The 20,985-nt window shown below is 39.9% G+C and overlaps 1 protein-coding gene across 3 annotated transcripts in view; it reads right to left on the reverse strand.

Moving 5' to 3' along the window:
- Positions 1–526: 526 nt before the first annotated feature.
- The window catches only part of LOC139155474 (complement factor H-related protein 1-like), a 33,174-nt gene continuing 12,715 nt past the window's right edge, over positions 527–20,985 (reverse strand). Inside the window, exons 1-7 of one of the 3 annotated variants that reach the window (XM_070730611.1) lie at positions 19,947–19,989; positions 19,478–19,660; positions 17,451–17,651; positions 12,248–12,430; positions 9,060–9,242; positions 7,130–7,330; positions 527–937 (exon numbers count right to left, since the gene is read on the reverse strand). In XM_070730611.1, coding sequence (XP_070586712.1) covers positions 915–937; positions 7,130–7,330; positions 9,060–9,242; positions 12,248–12,430; positions 17,451–17,651; positions 19,478–19,660; positions 19,947–19,971 — 999 coding nt within the window. In that variant the 5' untranslated portion in view covers positions 19,972–19,989 and the 3' untranslated portion in view covers positions 527–914. Of the gene's footprint in view, positions 938–7,129; positions 7,331–9,059; positions 9,243–12,247; positions 12,431–17,450; positions 17,652–19,477; positions 19,661–19,946; positions 19,990–20,985 lie in introns of those variants that run through there. The other 2 variants (XM_070730610.1, XM_070730613.1) reach the window with 2 other exon arrangements.

Genomic DNA, 20,985 nt, shown 5'->3' on the forward strand with positions numbered 1-20,985 from the left:
TGTTATTGTCCTGGAGTCCTGTTCATAACATCAAGCCAATTGTCATCTATTATACAATCAGAAGCCAAGCCAATGAATTATTTCAAATTCAGAGATGATACAATCACATAAGGATGAAAGGCCAAAAATGATTTGGTGGATTTTTAAAGATCAGAAGAAGAACTACTGTAATTAGTGGTTTTAGAACATTTAGTACATTTCATTCCATTCCGTGTCAAAGTTTATGAAGGAATGTGGTTTGGCAAGCCCTGCATCAATTTATAAGATCTAGCTTAATTTTAATTGTTAATAAATAATTATATAATTTCATACTGTTAAAAAGAAAAACAAAACCTTGAACCCATTTGTTATTTTCCCATGTTATACATCAAAGCAAATTCACTTGGTTGATCTGAGCATGAAGGTATATTGGGCTAACTCCAGAACAACCCAAGGAAGACTAGACTGCTTCTGGAACTTGGATTGGACTGTGAATTAGAGAGTTTGCTCTCTATCTCTGTTATTTAAAGAATATATTACAAATTGCTTGGTGAAAAAAATATTTATTTATTTTTATTTTAGAACTCAGCACATCTTTAAGCTAAAAATATTAATTACAATTTTCTATTTTTATTGTGTTAAGTTGACCTGCTGACTGATAATTCAGATTAATTAAATGTTTACTGATAAAATGTATATTTTTTAAAAAGGTAAATTCTTCATTGTAGATGTATCTGCCTTAAATATAGTCTGCAGACTTGTTTGTAAATGTTAACTTTTTCCCAGTTGGTAAAACTTGGTTTTTACAAAGTAGACTTTTAGGTTCAGATACTTTGTTGATAGCTATAGACAATACAGTTTAATGTGGTCATATTTTAGGAGAATGATAAATGATTTCTGATATTCATCTTCTGGTTCAAAGAACGGTGTGCATGTTATGTTGTTCCTTTAGTTAGATCTGTAAAATACAATGTGAAGAATGAAGAAATAAATGTGCATCTCTACATTTTATATACCGTAATTCTTTTTTAAATGGCTAGATCTTGATCTACAGAAAAATACAGCCTCTGATAACTTTGCGATATTAAATTGATTCCGTACATGGGCAAGAAGGCTCTGAAATGTCAGCAACTCAATTACTTAATTTACTCAAGTGACTCAAAATTTGTAGACCTCTGGGCAATGTTCTCCTTTTTAAAAAAAGAAATTACTTTTTACAACAATATAATTTACAATAACAAATTTAAAGAATATTTATTAACCATTCATTCTCACCAGGGATACACTTGAGAAAGGATGGAATACAAATGCAGTGAATAAACAAACTCCCATTATTCTCTGACAACACAGCCCAATAGAAGGACACTGGGAGCTGTAGTCCAGCAATACCGAAAAAGCTGCCATTTTTTCATTGATTAGAAAGAATGATTAGAAGAATTATTTCATTACAGAAATAATTGATATTTAATTTTAACTTGAAAAAAATTGGTATTATATTATTCCTATTTGTATTAATTGTAATTTCAAAGGAAAGCCTCGTTATACAATAAGATTCCTGTGATCTAAATAAAATTGCTTCCATTCAAAACAATGGGAAAGAAGTATCATGTGAATAATACTTAAAACAAGTAATGGGGCAGGAAGGAAAAAAATATATGTCCTTTTATAATGAGTTTCTGAATCCTGGAAGATTCTTAGACCAGATTCTTACATTCCTCTGTACTGGGACTGAAATGATAAATGGAAACTCCATGCAATGAATTTACTTGCCTCAAAATTAATGGTTTCAAATGAATGCTCATACTTTTTATTTTATTTCTTGCATTTATTTATTTATTTATTTATTCATTCATTTACTTACTTACTTACTTGTTTATTTATTTGATTTATATGCCGTTCCCAGGACTCAGGGTGGCTTACAACATATAAAAGAAACAATGATATACAATAGTTAAATCTAATTAATTAACCCTGCTGTTCTCCTCGCATTTACTATACACTTTTGGTCCTTGGGTTCTTTTAGACCCAGAGTAAAAAAAAGTTGGATTTAGCTAATGGAAGTGGTTTTTTTGAATACTTTTTTCAGTAGTATACTAATTTGAACATTTCTGAACACAATGAAATAAAAAATGAAATGAAAAAATTAATGCTTATTTGTTTAATTTGCTCAGAAAAACCTGCCCACCTGGCTGTGTGCAATTTTTTTCAATTTATAGATAGATTAGCCTGGTTGGGGGGGGAAGGCCCTTTTCTGTGCAAAATAAACAAATAAGCACCATTTAATTTTCATTTCATTATGTTCAGAAATGTTCAAATTAGCATACTAGTGAAAAAAGTATTTAAAAAGACACTTCCAGTAGCTAAAACCAACCTTTTTTTACTCTGGGTCTAAAAGGACCTGGAGGAGTACAAGTGTACAGTAAATGTGAGGACAATAGCAGGGGTAAGTAATTGCACATAGCCGGGGGGAGCCCTTTTCTAAGCAAAATAAACAAATAAGCATCAATTTTTCATTTCATTTTTCATTTCATTATGTTCAGAAATGTTCAAATTAATACGCCAATGCCAAAGATATTTTAAAAATTCAGATTTTGCAGGCTAATCTATCTATACATTGAAAAAATTGCACACAGCCGGGGGGCAGGCTTTTATGAGCAAATAAGCATAATTTTTCATTTCATTTTTCATTTCATTATGTTCAGAAATGTTCAAATTAATACGCCAATGCCAAAGATATTTTTAAATTCAGATTTTGCAGGCTAATCTGTCTATAAATGGAAAAAATTACACACAGCTGGGGGGGCAGGCTTTTCTCAGCAAAATAAACAAATAAGCATTAATTTTTTTCATTTCATGTTCAAATTAGTATACTAGCAAAAAAAAAAGTATTCAAAAAACCCCATTCCAGTAGCTAGAACCAACCTTTTTTACTCCGGGTCACATATGACCTGGAGGACTACAAATGTTCAAAACATTTTTTTTTCATTTCCAAGCTTAGAATGAATGTAAAAAATAGACTGAAGAAACACCCCATGAAATGAATTGGATGAGATAGATTGTCCATTATTAAATAAAATTCTATTGACTTCAGGAGACTACTAGATCCTACCCAAGGATTACTTGCTTTCTACTGAAAATGTTACTGTGCATGCTAAATGAATTTGTTTCATTGAGGACAATGAAATCAATAAAAATAGCCCATTGAGGTTAAAATAGAGCTTACATTCATTTCAGGCCTAAGACACAGGGATCTCCTGTTCTTTATTTTGGAATTTATCAGGATTCAGCAACAGACCAGAAGAGATGAAATGATAGACAATGTTTTTGTCTCATGCCTCATTGTTTTTAAGTAACACCAACACTCATAGGTTTCTTTCCCATTGCTCTGATCAGAAGAAATTTTATTTAGGTCAGAGGAATCTTCAAAAGTGTTCTGATTTAGAAGAATTGCCAAAGACTAAGTTGCTTTATAATCTATTACATCCACAATTTTAGCTACCAGGCTTTGGCCATTTACACATTTCAATTGTTTTTTTCAATGATTAGATATACAGTAGATGTACAGTGGTACCTCTACCTAAGAATTATTATTATTATTATTACTTAGATTTGTATGCCGCCCCTCTCCGAAGACTCGGGGCGGCTCACAACATGTAGAAACAAATCATAAGCAATCAGACAAATTTAAAATATTTAAATATTTAAAAACCCCATATGCTAACAGACACACACACAGACATACCATGCATAAATTAAACGTGCCCAGGGGGAGATGTTTCAGTTCCCCCATGCCTCTACTTAAAAACTTTTCTAGATAAGAACCGAGTGTTTAAGATTTTTTTTGCCTCTTCTTAAGAACCATTTTCTATTTAAGAACCCAAGCCTGGAAAATTTCCCAGAAAACTTGAGAGTGGCATGAAGGCTTGGCCAGTCTCCTGCCATTCCCCCTGGGTTTCTCTCTCTGGCACAGTGTATAGGAGACAGCCTCGCGCCGGGTGTATGGGAGGCTCGTGCTCTTCCTCACTGCCTCAGAATCCCTCTTTTTTTTTAAGCCGTAAAGTTTTGAATTTTTTTTATTCCCCTAACCTCACCTTCTTCCTTTAGTAGTGACTGTCCTGTGAGAAAAGTAAGTTTTACCCCTTCCTGGTAGATAAGAAAAACCAAATGCATAGGTATAGAATAGCAGTATAACTCAATAGCAGTAACTGTGAAAGGGATCTAGGAATCATTGTGGACAATCATTTAAATATGAGCCAGTAGTGTGCTGCATCTGCCCCAAAAGCCAATGCAATCATAAGGCTGCATTAATAGAGAGATAGAATCAAACCCATGGGAAGTGTTAGCACTACTTTATAATGCCTTGGTAAAACCACACTTGGAAGATTGCGTCCAGTTTTGGTCAGTAGAATATTAAAAAAAAAGATAGAGAAACTCTAGAAATAGTGCAGAGAACAACAACACAGATGATTGAAGACAGAAACTAAAACATATGAAGAACAGTTGCAGGAATCGGGTATGTCTACTGTGATATGAAAGCAATTTTCTAATATTTGAAAAGCTGAGATAAAGAAGACAAGATCAACCTATTCTTCAAAACACCTGAGGACAAAACAAAAAGCAATAGATGGAAACTAATCAAGGAGAGAAGAAACCTAGAAGTAAGAACTGACAATGAGAACAATAAAACAGTGTACAATAGTAATTTGGTATTAGAAATGATTAAAAATCCATTAATATAAAAACCAAACATACATACATGCCTACCATGCATAGAATTGTAAAGGCCTAGGGGGGAAGAAGATCTCAATTCCCCCATGTTTGGCGGCAGAGGTGGGTTCTAAGTTGTTTACAAAAGGCAAGGAGGCAAGGAGGGTGGGGGCAGTTCTAATCTCTTGGGGAAGTTGGTTCCAGAGAGCCGGGGCCGCCACAGAGAAGGCTCTTCCCGTGGGTCCCGCCAGGTGACATTGCTTAGTTGACGGGACCCGGAGAAAATCCACTCTGTGGGACCTAACTGGTCACTGGGATTCATGCAGCAGAAGGCGGTCCCTGAGGTAATCTGGTCCGGTGCCATGAAGGCCTTTTTATGTCATAACCAACACTTTGAATTGTTTAAGATTTTTTTGCCTCTTCTTAAGAACCACTTTCTATTTAACAACCCAAGCCTGGAAAATTTCCCAGGAAACTTGAGAGCGGCATGAAGGCTTGGCCAGTGTCCTGCCATTCCCCCTGGGTTTCTCTCTCTGGCACAGTGTATGGGAGACAGCCTCACGCCAGGTGTATGGAAGGCCCTGCTGTTCCTCACTGCCTCAGAGTCCCTCTTTTTTTTTAAAGCAGTAAAGTTTAGATTTTTTTAATTCCCCTTACCTCACCTTCTTCCTATAATAGTGACTGTCCTCTTCCTCTTGTTCCACCTCCCACCCAAATTCTAAGTTTTTATTTCTTTCCTAATGGGCTTGCATGCATTATTTGCTTTTACATTGATTCCTATGGGAAAAATTGCTTCTACTTACAAACTTTTCTACTTAAGAACCTGGTCACAGGACGAATTAAGTTCTTAAGTACCACTATATATAGTAGGTATAGTATCATGATGACAAGCATGTGTGCCATCTGTGGCACACGGAGCCATATGTGATGGCATTCGAGGTGTTGCCCTATGTCAGCTCCAACTGGCCAACTGATTTTTGGCCTTTAGAAAAGCCACCAGAATCTGTAAATGGCAAAAATCAGACCCAATGGGCCTATCGGAAGTTCCAATAGGCCAATTAGGCCATTTTTTTCACCATCCACAGGTTTCAGAAAAGCCATTTGAAACTGGGGAGATTGAAAAGGTTTTAGTGAGGCCTGTACGTAGGCATAGGGGTACAGCATGGGGCTGGTGGTTGTGTGCACATACATTGGGGGAGGGCATTACATTATGGATGTGGCCACAGGCAGGGACACTCCCTTTTGGCACCTGAGCAAAAATAGGTTATGCATCACTTAAGGCAACCCAATGTCCTGCTTTTAGTGAGACAGTCCCGCTTTTTAGCAATTTGTCCTGTGTCCCACAGCGTTTTTTAAAAGTCCTGATTTTTTGAAAGAAGCTGTCAGCTGGAGATTGCTAAACCTTCGCATTGGTCGATTTTGGGCAGCATGGAAGCTGAGCTTCCTTCTTCGTGGCTTCCAAGTTTTTCCCCAGCAGATGCTACTTGCCAGTGCTGGGGGAAAACTGAGCAGGGGAAAACTGAGCTGGCTTTTTTCCTCCCCAATGGACCTTTGCCTCAGCACCATGAATGGAGAGACTGAGTGTACTATGCCTCTGCCTCTGCCTCTGGATAAGTGTCATGTTGGAAGCAGGTGAGAGAGGCAGCACAGGTACGTACCATCAATGGAGAGAGAGAGAGAGAAGAAAGGAAGAGAGAGAAAGAGAGAGAGAAAGAAAGAAAGGGAGAGAGAGAGAGAGAAAGGGAGAGAAATAAAGAGAAAGGGAGGGAGGGATGAAGAGAGAGTGAGAAAAACAGAGCGAGAGGGAGGTAAGGAGGGAGAGAGAGAAAGGAAGAGAAAGAGACAGGGAGGAAGGAAGAGAGAAAGAGAGAGAGAAAAGAGAGGATGGAAGGAATGAAGAGAAAGAAAGAGGGGGAGAGAGGGAAGGGGGGGAGAGAGAAAAAGAAATAGGCAGGGAGAAAGAGAGAGAAAAGAGAGAAGGAGAGAAAGAAAGAAAGAAATAAAGAAGGAAATAGGAGGGAGAAAAAGAGAGGAAAATAGAGAGAAAGTGAGGGCGGAAGAGAGAAACAGATAGAGAAAAAAGAGAAGAAGGTAGAGAGGGAGAAAGAGAAAGAAAGAGCGAGGGAGAGAGAAATATAAAGGGAGGGAGGAAGAGAGAGAGAAAGGGAGTGAGAGGGAGGGAATGAGGGGGAGAGAAAGAAAGAGACAGGGAGGAAGAGAGAAAGGAAGAGGAATGGAGAGAAAGAAAAAAGAGATAAAGGAAGGGAGATAAAGAAAGAGGGAGTGAGAGAGGGAGAGAAAAAGAGAGAGAAATGGAGAGAAGATTTACCTCTTTACCAATGTTAAAATCTGGTCACTTTACCACCACTAGCGTAGTATATAAATATAGACAGGAGAAAGAAAAGTTAACTGGTGAATTAAAGCAATTTTCTGGAAAATGTACCTATAGGAATGCAGTCTGGAAAGTCTAATTTCCTATTCATACAAGTAACTCTGAATGATCTGGCATTTGGCTGTGGTTTATAGTCTCTTCTACATTCAAATTCCACTACATCTCTATCCTCGGAAGATATTTTATCCCAATTTTTCCACCTCAGCTTTATATTGTGTTCTCTCATATCTTCTTCACTTGCTGTGCAAGGGCCTGCAAAAGAACACAGATCTGATGATGCATACAAAGTTTGACAGTGAATAATTCTTTTGATAAAATGATTAAAATTTAGGTGGGAAATTCTGTTTTGCAATGGAATAAAATGATTAGAGATTTATGTAAATGGATTTTTATCTGTTGTTGCCTCCTCTCTTTTTTTTGTCTCTCAGCTGTTATCAGTCATAAACTAAACCACCTAACATACATAAACCTCTTTTAAGCAAGGCAATGTTTCATATGCAAAAGGCAGAAGGAAATTATTTTATCCTTCCTCCAGATTTCCTCATACTAAATGTCTGAATTATACAAAAAAACAAGTTCAGCCAACCTTTTTAAAAAAATTCCAGATTGCATCTTCTCCTTCAACATTATTATTATTATTATTATTATTATTATTATTATTATTTATTGGATTTGTATGGCGCCCCTCTCCACAGACTCGGGGCGGCGAACAACAGCAATAAAACAGTATATAACAAAATCCAATACTAAAAACAGTTAAAAACCCATTATATAAAAACCAATCATACATACAGACATACCATGAATAAAATTGTAAAGGCCTAGGGGGAAGTGTATCTCAGTTCCCCCATGCCTGGCGGCAGAGGTGGGTTTTAAGCAGCTTTCGAAAGGCAAGGAGGGTGGCGGCAATTCTAATCTCTGGGGGGAGTTGGTTCCAGAGGGCCGGGGCCACCACAGAGAAGGCTCTTCCTCTGGGTCCTGCCAAGCAACATTGTTTGGTTGACGGGACCCGGAGAAGACCCAATCTGTGGGACCTAACTGGTCGCTAGGATTCGTGCAGCAGAAGGCGATCCCTGAGGTAATCTGGTCTGGTGCCATGAAGGGCTTTATAGGTCATAACCAACACTTTGAATTGTGACCGGAAACTGATCGGCAACCAATGCAGACTGCGGAGTGTTGGTGTAACATGGGCATATTTGGGAAAGCCCATGATTGCTCTCGCAGCTGCATTCTGTATGATCTGAATTTTCCGAACACTTTTCAAAGGTAGCCCCATGTAGAGAGCGTTACAGTAGTCGAGCCTCGAGGTGATGAGGGCATGAGTGACTGTGAGCAGTGACTCCCTGTCCAAATAGGGTTGCAACTGGTGCACCAGGCGAACCTGGGCGAACGCCCCCCTCACCACAGCTGAAAGGTGTTTCTCTAATGTGAGCTGTGGATCGAGGAGGACGCCCAGGTTGCAGACCCTCTTGGAGGGGGGTCAATGATTCTCCCCACAGGGTAATGGACGGACAGATGGAATTGTCCTTGGGAGGTAAGACCCACAGCCACTCCGTCTATTAACATCATTCAAAAAACAAATTAGGGGATTGTTGGTAAACTGAGTGTTTTATTATTTCTCTTCTGGGAATGACTGCTGATGGCGATGGTGATGATGGTATTGCACTGTGTGCTCAGCTGTGAAATACTAAGAAAAATTAAATATAGACTGTGGAATTTCACAGGAAGGTTTCGCAAAATGAGGACAACATTTGTAAATGTCAGAAGGTATTGTACCATTTTCCACTATAATGCAGTTTCTCTCTGAGAGTTTATTTATCTTGGTTCATAATACTACCACTTTTAATTCCATTACAAGGCCACAAAACACCTTCTGACACTAACATACTGATACAACAGCTCTGGTATTAAGAGCTTTCCGAAAGGACAATTTTGTTTATAAAGCACAAATATATATAAAAAATATAGATATTACTTATACCTCTACATGTTGGTGTTTGTGACCAACGACCATTTTGGCAAGTGACTCTTGAAGAACCTTCCATTATGTAGAAATTTTGGCACTGATAATTTACACTTTCAGATTGTAAATAGGTTTCCTTGAGTGTGTCTATGATGTCTCCATTGTCCACAGGAGGTGGGCGTCCACATCCTCCTTTACTATCTATATTAGACAAATAATCCATTGATCAACATTCCTGACAATTACAAACACATTTGTTCATGGTAATGATTTCAATGACTCTTTAATACATGAATGATGCAAAAAGGAATAATATCATGCCAGACAGATCTTATTTCATGATTTGACAAAGTGACTAAATTAGTGGAATAACAAAATGCTGTGGACATAGTAAACATGGATTTCAGTAGGGCATTTGACAAAGTAAATGACAACCTACTTCTTTGTAAACTAGAAAAATGTTGGCTAGACAGCATCAACCCCATTTGTAATTAGCTGATAAACCACACTCAACATGTTAAACCACATTCAACATTAAGCAGTCCTTAATGGAACCATATCTACATGGAGGGAAGTGAGCAGTGGCATACCTCAAGGCTCTATCTCAGGCCCAGTACTCTTCAACATCTTCATAAATGATTTAGATGAGGACAAGGGAAATTCATCAAATTTGCAGATGACACCAAACTGGCAGGAGTAGCCAACAGCCCAAAAGGTAGACTCAAGAACCAGAAGGATCTTGACAGACTTGAACATAGGATGCTATCTAATATAATTAAATTTAGTTGTGAGAAAAGTAAGTTTTACCCCTTCCTGGTAGATAAGAAAAACCAAATGCATAGGTATAGAATAGCAGTATAACTCAATAGCAGTAACTGTGAAAGGGATCTAGGAATCATTGTGGACAATCATTTAAATATGAGCCAGTAGTGTGCTGCATCTGCCCCAAAAGCCAATGCAATCATAAGGCTGCATTAATAGAGAGATAGAATCAAACCCATGGGAAGTGTTAGCACTACTTTATAATGCCTTGGTAAAACCACACTTGGAAGATTGCGTCCAGTTTCGGTCAGTAGAATATAAAAAAAAAGATAGAGAAATTCTAGAAATAGTGCAGAGAACAACAACACAGATGATTGAAGACAGAAACTAAAACATATGAAGAACAGTTGCAGGAATCGGGTATGTCTACTGTGATATGAAAGCAATTTTCTAATATTTGAAAAGCTTAGATAAAGAAGACAAGATCAACCTAATCTTCAAAACACCTGAGGACAAAACAAAAAGCAATAGATGGAAACTAATCAAGGAGAGAAGCAACCTAGAAGTAAGAACTGACAATGAGAACATTTAACCAGAGAAATGGTTTGCCTACAAAAGTTGAGATGCTCCATCACTGGAGGTTTTAAAGGAGAGATTGACAACCATTTATGTGAAATGGTCTCCTGTTTGGGCAGGGGGGGTGAAATGGGTCCCTTTCATCTCTATTATTTTGTTTTGTTATTCTGTTATTCTTTCTATGATCAGGTTTATCTATCCTGTAAAATCTAAAGAAAGTCTGCAATGGTATAGTATCTCCTGCCAAATGCAGAGGGTTGGACTACCTGACCTCCAAAATCTCCATTCCAATCCTGTTATTCTATGTTCTTTACCAAACTTTCAAATAGTTAAATTTGAAAGAAGAAGGAAGTATACAATATTAATGAATGGGAATGAACAAAGCATCTAGATTGATCTGTGTATCATTATAGAATGATGACTAAAGGTGTGAAAATGGATGGAGAAGTTATCACAAATAGTACATTTGAGATCTTTAAAATGACAACCAGTTTTGTGTTGTGTGCTGAGAAGGAAAGTTAAAGGATGTTAATTGTGAAATAGAGAGAAGCAGATATCTCTGGAGACTAGGGGAGGCTAACAACAGCAATAAAACAGTATATAACAACATCCAATACTAAAAACAGTTAAAAACCCATTATATAAAAACCAATCATACATACAGACATACCATGGATAAAATTGTAAAGGCCTAGGGGGAAGTGTATCTCAGTTCCCCCATGCCTGGCGGCAGAGGTGGGTTTTAAGCAGCTTTCGAAAGGCAAGGAGGGTGGGGGCAATTCTAATCTCTGGGGGGAGTTGGTTCCAGAGGGCTGGGGCCGCCACAGAGAAGGCTCTTCCTCTGGGTCCTGCCAAGCAACATTGTTTGGTTGACGGGACCCGGAGAAGACCCAATCCGTGGGACCTAACTGGTCGCTAGGATTCGTGCAGCAGAAGGCGGTCCCTGAGGTAATCTGGTCTGGTGCCATGAAGGGCTTTATAGGTCATAACCAACACTTTGAATTGTGACCGGAAACTGATCGGCAACCAATGCAGACTGCGGAGTGTTGGTGTAACATGGGCATATTTGGGAAAGCCCATGATTGCTCTCACAGCTGCATTCTGTACGATCTGAAGTTTCCGAACACTTTTCAAAGGTAGCCCCATGTAGAGAGCGTTACAGTAGTCGAGCCTTGAGGTGATGAGGGCATGAGTGACTGTGAGCAGTGACTCCCTGTCCAAATAGGGTTGCAACTGGTGCACCAGGCGAACCTGGGCGAACGCCCCCCTCGCCACAGCTGAAAGGTGTTTCTCTAATGTGAGCTGTGGATCGAGGAGGGCGCCCAAGTTGCAGACCCTCTCTGAGGGGGTCAATGATTCTCCCCACAGGGTAATGGATGGACAGATGGAATTGTCCTTGGGAGGTAAGACCCACAGCCACTCCGTCTATTACCATCATTCAAAAAAAAAAAAAATAGGGGATTTTTGGTAAACTGAGTGATTTATAATTTCTCTTCTGGGAATGACTGCTAATGGCGATGGTGATGATGGGATTGCACTGTGTGCTCAGCTGTGAAATACTAAGAAAAATTAAATACAGACTGTGGAATTGCACAGGAAGGTTTCGCAAAATGAGGACAACATTTGTAAATGTCAGAAGGTATTGTACCATTTTCCACTATAATGCAGTTTCTCTCCGAGAGTTTCTTTATCTTGGTTCATAACACTACCACTTCTAATTCCATTACAAGGCCACAAAACACCTTCTGACACTATCATACTGATACAACAGCTCTGGTATTAAGAGCTTTCCGAAAGGACAATTTTGTTTATAAAGCACAAATATATATATATATAAATATATATAAATATATAGATATTACTTATACCTCTACATGTTGGTGTTTGTGACCAACGACCATTTTGGCAAGTGACTCTTGAAGAACCTTCCATTATGGAGAAATTTTGGCACTGATAATTTACACTTTCAGATTGTAAATAGGTTTCCTTGAGTGTGTCTATGATGTCTCCATTGTCCACAGGAGGTGGGCGTCCACATCCTCCTTCACTATCTATATTAGACAAATAATCCATTGATCAACATTCCTGACAATTACAAACACATTTGTTCATGGTAATGATTTCAATGACTCTTTAATACATGAATGATGCAAAAAGGAATAATATCATGCCAGACAGATCTTATTTCATGATTTGACAAAGTGACTAAATTAGTGGAATAACAAAATGCTGTGGACATAGTAAACATGGATTTCAGTAGGGCATTTGACAAAGTAAATGACAACCGACTTCTTTGTAAACTAGAAAAATGTTGGCTAGACAGCATCAACCCCATTTGTAATTAGCTGATAAACCACACTCAACATGTTAAACCACATTCAACATTAAGCAGTCCTTAATGGAACCATATCTACATGGAGGGAAGTGAGCAGTGGCATACCTCAAGGCTCTATCTCAGGCCCAGTACTCTTCAACATCTTCATAAATGATTTAGATGAGGACAAGGGAAATTCATCAAATTTGCAGATGACACCAAACTGGCAGGAGTAGCCAACAGCCCAAAAAATAGACTCAAGAACCAGAAGGATCTTGACAGACTTGAACATAGGATGCTATCTAATATAATTAAATTTAGTTGTGAGAAAAGTAAGTTTTACCCCTTCCTGGTAGATAAGAAAAACCAAATGCATAGGTATAGAATAGCAGTATAACTCAATAGCAGTAACTGTGAAAGGGATCTAGGAATCATTTTGGACAATCATTTAAATATGAGCCAGTAGTGTGCTGCATCTGCCCCAAAAGCCAATGCAATCATAAGGCTGCATTAATAGAGAGATAGAATCAAACCCATGGGAAGTGTTAGCACTACTTTATAATGCCTTGGTAAAACCACACTTGGAAGATTGCGTCCAGTTTCGGTCAGTAGAATATAAAAAAAAAGATAGAGAAATTCTAGAAATAGTGCAGAGAACAACAACACAGATGATTGAAGACAGAAACTAAAACATATGAAGAACAGTTGCAGTCTACTGTGATATGAAAGCAATTTTCTAATATTTGAAAAGCTGACATAAAGAAGACAAGATCAACCTATTCTTCAAAACACCTGAGGACAAAACAAAAAGCAATAGATGGAAACTAATCAAGGAGAGAAGCAACCTAGAAGTAAGAACTGACAATGAGAACATTTAACCAGAGAAATGGTTTGCCTACAAAAGTTGAGATGCTCCATCACTGGAGGTTTTAAAGGAGAGATTGACAACCATTTATGTGAAATGGTCTCCTGTTTGGGCAGGGGGATGAAATGGGTCCCTTTCAACTCTATTATTTTGTTTTGTTATTCTGTTATTCTTTCTATGATCAGGTTTATCTATCCTGTAAAATCTAAAGAAAGTCTGCAATGGTATAGTATCTCCTGCCAAATGCAGAGGGTTGGACTACCTGACCTCCAAAATCTCCATTCCAATCCTGTTATTCTATGTTCTTTACCAAACCTTCAAATAGTTAAATTTGAAAGAAGAAGGAAGTATACAATATTAATGAATGGGAATGAACAAAGCATCTAGGTTGATCTGTATATCATTATAGAATGATGACTAAAGGTGTGAAAATGGATGGAGAATTTATCACAAGTAGTACATTTGAGATCTTTAAAATGACAGCCAGTTTTGTGTTGTGTGCTGAGAAGGAAAGTTAAAGGATGTTAATTGTGAAATAGAGAGAAGCAGATATCTCTGGAGACTCGGGGCGGCTAACAGCGACAATAAAACAGTGTACAATAGTACAGCGGTACCTCGGTTCTCGACCACAATCCGTTCCATAAGTGTGGTTGAGAACCGATTTGGTTGAGAACCGAATTAATTTATCCCATAGGAAATAATGGAAATGGATTTAATTGGTTCCCAGCCCATTGACTTGCTGGGAACCAATTAAATCTACAGTATTTCCTCTATTTCCTATGGGATAAAAATCTGAGGGGACGGGGTGAGAGGGAATGGGAGTCGGAATCAAGACACGCCCCTCCTGGCCACCCTCTTAACAGCCTCTCAGTCTCTACCTTGTAACTGCTCCAAGCTGCAGGAAGGGTAGGGCTGGCTGCAATACCGGCAGCTTCGGGGGGCTCCTTTCCTCAGCGGTTCAGTTCGGTACCTCCAGGCAGCTGCACCAACTTTTTCCTTCCCGGCAGCGACGGCTCCGGCGGCTTACCTTCATCACATGATGTTCCTGATGCTGCTCTTCCTCGTAGGGAAGCCGCCGGAGCCGCTGCCGCCGGGAAGGAAAAAGTTGGTGCAGCTGCCTGGAAGTACCAAACTGAACCGCTGAAGAAAGGAGCCCCCCGAAGCTGCCGGTATTGCAGCCAGCCCTACCCTTCCTGCAGCTTGGAGCAGTTCCAAGGTATAGACTGGGAGGCTGTTAAGAGGGCGGCCAGGAGGGGCGTGTCGGGATTCCAACTCCCATTCCCTCTCACCTCGTCCCCTCAGATCTTACATTTCGGATAGTAAACAAAATTTTCTGTTCAGTATCCGAATTTTTGTTTGGACACCGAAGCAAATTTTTGCAGAAAATTTTGTTTGAAATCCGAAATGTATGAAAACCGAGGCGTTTGAGAACCGAGGTACCACTGTAATTTGTTATTAGAAATGATTAAAAATCCATTAATATAAAAACCAAACATACATACATGCCTACCATGCATAGAATTGTAAAGGCCTAGGGGGGAAGAAGATCTTAATTCCCCCATGTTTGGCGGCAGAGGTGGGTTTTAAGTTGTTTACGAAAGGCAAGGAGGGTGGGGGCAGTTCTAATCTCTTGGGGAAGTTGGTTCCAGAGAGCCGGGGCCACCACAGAGAAGGCTCTTCCCGTGGGTCCCGCCAGGCGACATTGCTTAGTTGACGGGACCCGGAGAAAATCCACTCTGTGGGATCTAACTGGTCACTGGGATTCATGCAGCAGAAGGTGGTCCCTGAGGTAATCTGGTCCGGTGCCATGAAGGGCTTTATATGTCATAACCAACACTTTGAATTGTTTAAGATTTTTTTGCCTCTTCTTAAGAACCACTTTCTATTTAACAACCCAAGCCTGGAAAATTTCCCAGGAAACTTGAGAGCGGCATGAAGGCTTGGCCAGTGTCCTGCCATTCCCCCTGGGTTTCTCTCTCTGGCACAATGTATGGGAGACAGCCTCACGCCAGGTATATGGAAGGCCCTGCTCTTCCTCACCGCCTCAGAGTCCCTCTTTTTTTTTTAAAGCCGTAAAGTTTTGATTTTTTTTAATTCCCCTTACCTCACCTTCTTCCTTTAATAGTGACTGTCCCCTTCCTCTTGTTCCTCCTCCCACCCAAATTCTAAGTTTTTATTTCTTTCCTAATGGTTTTGCATGCATTATTTGCTTTTACATTGATTCCTATGGGAAAAATTGCTTCTACTTACAAACTTTTCTACTTAAGAACCTGGTCACAGGACGAATTAAGTTCTTAAGTACCACTATATATAGTAGGTATAGTATCATGATGACAAGCATGTGTGCCATCTGTGGCACACGGAGCCATATGTGATGGCATTCGAGGTGTTGCCCTATGTCAGCTCCAACTGGCCAACTGATTTTTGGCCTTTAGAAAAGCCACCAGAGTCTGTAAATGGCAAAAATCAGACCCAATGGGCCTACCGGAAGTTCCAATAGGCCAATTAGGCCATTTTTTTCACCATCCACAGGTTTCAGAAAAGCCATTTGAAACTGGGGAGATTGAAAAGGTTTTAGTGAGGCCTGTACGTAGGCATAGGGGTACAGCATGGGGCTGGTGGTTGTGTGCACATACATTGGGGGAGGGCATTACATTATGGATGTGGCCACAGGCAGGGACACTCCCTTTTGGCACCTGAGCAAAAATAGGTTAAGCATCACTTAAGGCAACCCAATGTCCTGCTTTTAGCGAGACAGTCCCGCTTCTTAGCAATTTGTCCTGTGTCCCACAGCGTTTTTTAAAAGTCCTGATTTTTTGAAAGAAGCTGTCAGCTGGAGATTGCTAAACCTTCGCATTGGTCGATTTTGGGCAGCATGGAAGCTGAGCTTCCTTCTTCGTGGCTTCCAAGTTTTTCCCCAGCAGATGCTACTTGCCAGTGCTGGGGGAAAACTGAGCAGGGGTAAACTGCGCTGGCTTTTTTCCTCCCCAATGGACCTTTGCCTCAGCACCATGAATAGAGAGACTGAGTGTACTATGCCTCTGCCTCTGGATAAGTGTCATCTTGGAAGCAGGTGAGAGAGGCAGCACAGGTACGTACCATCGATGGAGAGAGAGAGAGAGAGAAGAAAGGAAGAGAGAGAAAGAGAGAAAGAAAGAAAGGGAGAGAGAGAGAAAGAGAGAGAAAGAAAGAGAAAGGGAGGGAGGGATGAAGAGAGAGTGAGAAAAACAGAGAGAGAGGGAGGTAAGGAGGGAGAGAGAGAAAGGAAGAGAAAGAGACAGGGAGGAAGGAATAGAGAAAGAGAGAGAGAAAAGAGAGGATGGAAGGAAGGAAGAGAAAGAAAGAAAGAGGGGGAGAGAGGGAAGGCGGGGAGATAAAAAGAAATAGGGAGGGAGAAAGAGAGAGAAAAGAGAGAAGGAGAGAAAGAAAGAAAGAAAGAAAGAAAGAAAGAAGGAAGGAAATCGGAAGGAGAAAAAGAGAGGGAAATAGAGAGAAAGTGAGGGCGGAAGAGAGAAACAGATAGAGAAAAAAGAGAAGAAGGTAGAGAGGGAGAAAGAGAAAGAAAGAGCGAGGGAGAGAGAAATATAAAGGGAGGGAGGAAGAGAGAGAGAAAGGGAGTGAGAGGGAGAGAATGAGGGGGAGAGAAAGAAAGAGACAGGGAGGAAGAGAGAAAGGAAGAGGAATGGAGAGAAAGAAAAAAGAGATAAAGGAAGGGAGATAAAGAAAGAGGGAGTGAGAGAGGGAGAGAAAAAGAGAGAGAAATGGAGAGAAGATTTACCTCTTTACCAATGTTAAAATCTGGTCACTTTACCACCACTAGCGTAGTATATAAATATAGACAGGAGAAAGAAAAGTTAACTGGTGAATTAAAGCAATTTTCTGGAAAATGTACCTATAGGAATGCAGTCTGGAAAGTCTAATTTCCTATTCATACAAGTAACTCTGAATGATCTGGCATTTGGCTGTGGTTTATAGTCTCTTCTACATTCAAATTCCACTACATCTCTATCCTCGGAAGATATTTTATCCCAAGTTTTCCACCTCAGCTTTATATTGTGTTCTCTCATATCTTCTTCACTTGCTGTGCAAGGGCCTGCAAAAGAACACAGATCTGATGATGCAAACAAAGTTTGACAGTGAATAATTCCTTTGATAAAATGATTAAAATTTAGGTGGGAAATTCTATGTTGCAATGGAATAAAATGATTAGAGATCTATGTAAATGGATTTTTATCTGTTGTTGCCTCCTCTCTTTTTTTTGTCTCTCAGCTGTTATCAGTCATAAACTAAACCACCTAACATACATAAACCTCTTTTAAGCAAGGCAATGTTTCATATGCAAAAGGCAGAAGGAAAATATTTTATCCTTCCTCCAGATTTCCTCATACTAAATGTCTGAATTATACAAAAAAACAAGTTCAGCCAACCTTTTTAAAAAAATTCCAGATTGCATCTTCTCCTTCAACATTATTATTATTATTATTATTATTATTATTATTATTATTATTATTATTATTATTTATTGGATTTGTATGGCGCCCCTCTCCACAGACTCGGGGCGGCTAACAAAAGCAATAAAACAGTATATAGCCAAATCCAATACTAAAAACAGTTAAAAACCCATTATATAAAAACCAATCATACATACAGACATACCATGCATAAAATTGTAAAGGCCAAGGGGGGAATGTATCTCAGTTCCCCCATGCCTTTCTAAACAAACATACATACAGACATACCATTCATAAATTGTATATGCCCGGGGGAGATGTCTCAGTTCCCCCATGCCTGATGACAAAGGTGGGTTTTAAGCAGCTTTCGAAAGGCAAGGAGGGTGGGGGCAATTCTAATCTCTGGGGGGAGTTGGTTCCAGAGGGTCGGGGCTGCCACAGAGAAGGCTCTTCCTCTGGGTCCTGCCAAGCAACATTGTTTGGTTGACGGGACCCGGAGAAGACCCAATCTGTGGGACCTAACTGGTCGCTAGGATTCGTGCAGCAGAAGGCGGTCCCTGAGATAATCTGGTCTGGTGCCATGAAGAGCTTTATAGGTCATAACCAACACTTTGAATTGTGACTGGAAACTGATCGGCAACCAATGCAGACTATGGAGTGTTGGTGTAACATGGGCATATTTGGGGAAGCCCATGATTGCTCTCGCAACTGCATTCTGTACGATCTGAAGTTTCCGAACACTTTTCAAAGGTAGCCCCATGTAGAGAGCGTTACAGTAGTCGAGCCTCGAGGTGATGAGGGCATGAGTGACTGTGAGCAGTGACTCCTGGTCCAAATAGGGTCGCAATTGGTGCACCAGGCAAACCTGGGCGAACGCCCCCCTTGCCACAGCTGAAAGGTGTTTATCTAATGTGAGCTGTGGATCGAGGAGGACGCCCAAGTTGCGGACTCTCTCTGAGGGGGTCAATGATTCTCCCCCCAGGGTAATGGACGGACAGATGGAATTGTCCTTGGGTGGCAAGACCCACAGCCACTCCGTCTATTACGATCATTCAAAAAAAAAAAAATAGGGGATTTTTGGTAAACTGAGTGTTTTATAATTTCTCTTCTGGGAATGACTGCTGATGGTGATGGTGATGATGGGAGTGCACTGTGTACTCAGCTGTGAAATACTAAGAAAAATTAAATATAGAGTGTGAATTTTCACAGGAAGTTTTCTCAAAAGGAGGACAACATTTGTAAATGTCAGAAGGTATTGTACAATTTTCCACTATAATGCAGTTTCTCTCTGAGAGTTTCTTTATCTTGGTTCATAACACTACCACTTCTAATTCCATTACAAGGCCACAAAACACCTTCTGACACTATAATACTGATACAACAGCTCTGGTATTAAGAGCTTTCCCAAAGGACAATTTTTGTTTATAAAGCACAAATGTTTATAAAAAAATATAGATATTACTTATACCTCTACATGATGGTGTTTGTGACCAACGACCATTTTGGCAAGTGACTCTTGAAGAACCTTCCATTATGTAGAAATTTTGGCACTGATAATTTACACTTTCAGATTGTAAATAGGTTTCCTTGAGTGTGTCTATGATGTCTCCATTGTCCACAGCAGGTGGGCGTCCACATCCTCCTTCACTATCTATATTAGACAAATAATCCATTGATCAACATTCCTGACAATTACAAACACATTTGTTCATGGTAAGTTTACAGAATCAGCATATTGCCCCCAACAATCTGGGGGCAATAGGATGGAAGGCTGAGACAACCTTGAGCTGGTGTGAATTGCTGAACTACAGCTAGCAGTTAGCTGAAGTAGCCTGCAGTGTTGCACTCTAACCACACCAGCTTATTCATTATATTATCTTAATTGTTTTAATTAGTTACGATCCTAGATAATTAAATCATTTTGATAGCATGCTTACCAGAGATACATAATGGGAAATCCATGTAACTATCAATACACTTTCTAACTGATGGAACTACAAGCACATATCCTTCATTACACTGAAACTGCAGACTCTGATTACTTTGAATTATTTATTTATTATTATTTATTTATTTATTACTTAGATTTGTATGCCGCCCCTCTCCGAAGACTCGGGGCGGCTCACAACACGTGGAACAAATCATAAATAATCTGACAAATTTAAAATATTTAAAGATTTACAAAAGACCCCATATACTAACAGACATACACACAAGCATACCATATATAAATTAAACATGCACATGGGGAGATGTTTCAGTTCCCCCATGCCTGACGGCAAAGGTGGGTTTTAAGGAGTTTACGGAAGGCAGGAAGAGTAGGGGCAGTTCTAATCTCTGGGGAATGTGAAAAGCAAAAGAAAAGGCAGAAGTTATTCTGTTCACAATCCCAGCTGTTAATACACTATCTTAACAGCTGGCCAAACTCTAAAAGATAATTGACAAGGTTTACTGTACTTGGCATAAGTCCCAAACTGGCAAATGCAAGAGACAAGTTCCTTGCTGAAATACAAATGCAGAAGTCAAGAGTTAGAAGCGACATCCAAACTAGCAAATGCAAGAAGCAAGTCTGAACTGGAATGCAAACTGGCAACACAGGAGTCAAGATTCAGAAATGACGTTGTTCCCTGCAACTATGCTCAGCGTGGTTAGGACTTAAATAATCTAAGGGCATGGCCAATTAGCTTGCAGCTCTCTCTCAAAGAGACCTCCTCCTGTGTAGCCAGTCTTGTCTGCTAGCAGCCCTGCATGCCCTAGCCTCGAGAATAAGAGACCCTCTCCTCTTCTTCTGCATCACTCATGTGTCCCTCCTCACTATCAGACTCAGGTGCCAGGATTGATGGTACTGCACCACAACCGCCTCTTGGTCCTCGGGATCCATGACCAGCTCTGCAGGATGCAGGCATGCACAACACTATCCCTCACCACAGGGCCCTTCCCCTGGATCTGTCAGCCTGGATGCAGTTGTGATGGGAA

This window comes from Erythrolamprus reginae, unplaced genomic scaffold, assembly GCF_031021105.1.
Source record: "Erythrolamprus reginae isolate rEryReg1 unplaced genomic scaffold, rEryReg1.hap1 H_21, whole genome shotgun sequence".
NCBI classification, from domain to species: Eukaryota; Metazoa; Chordata; class Lepidosauria; order Squamata; family Dipsadidae; genus Erythrolamprus; species Erythrolamprus reginae.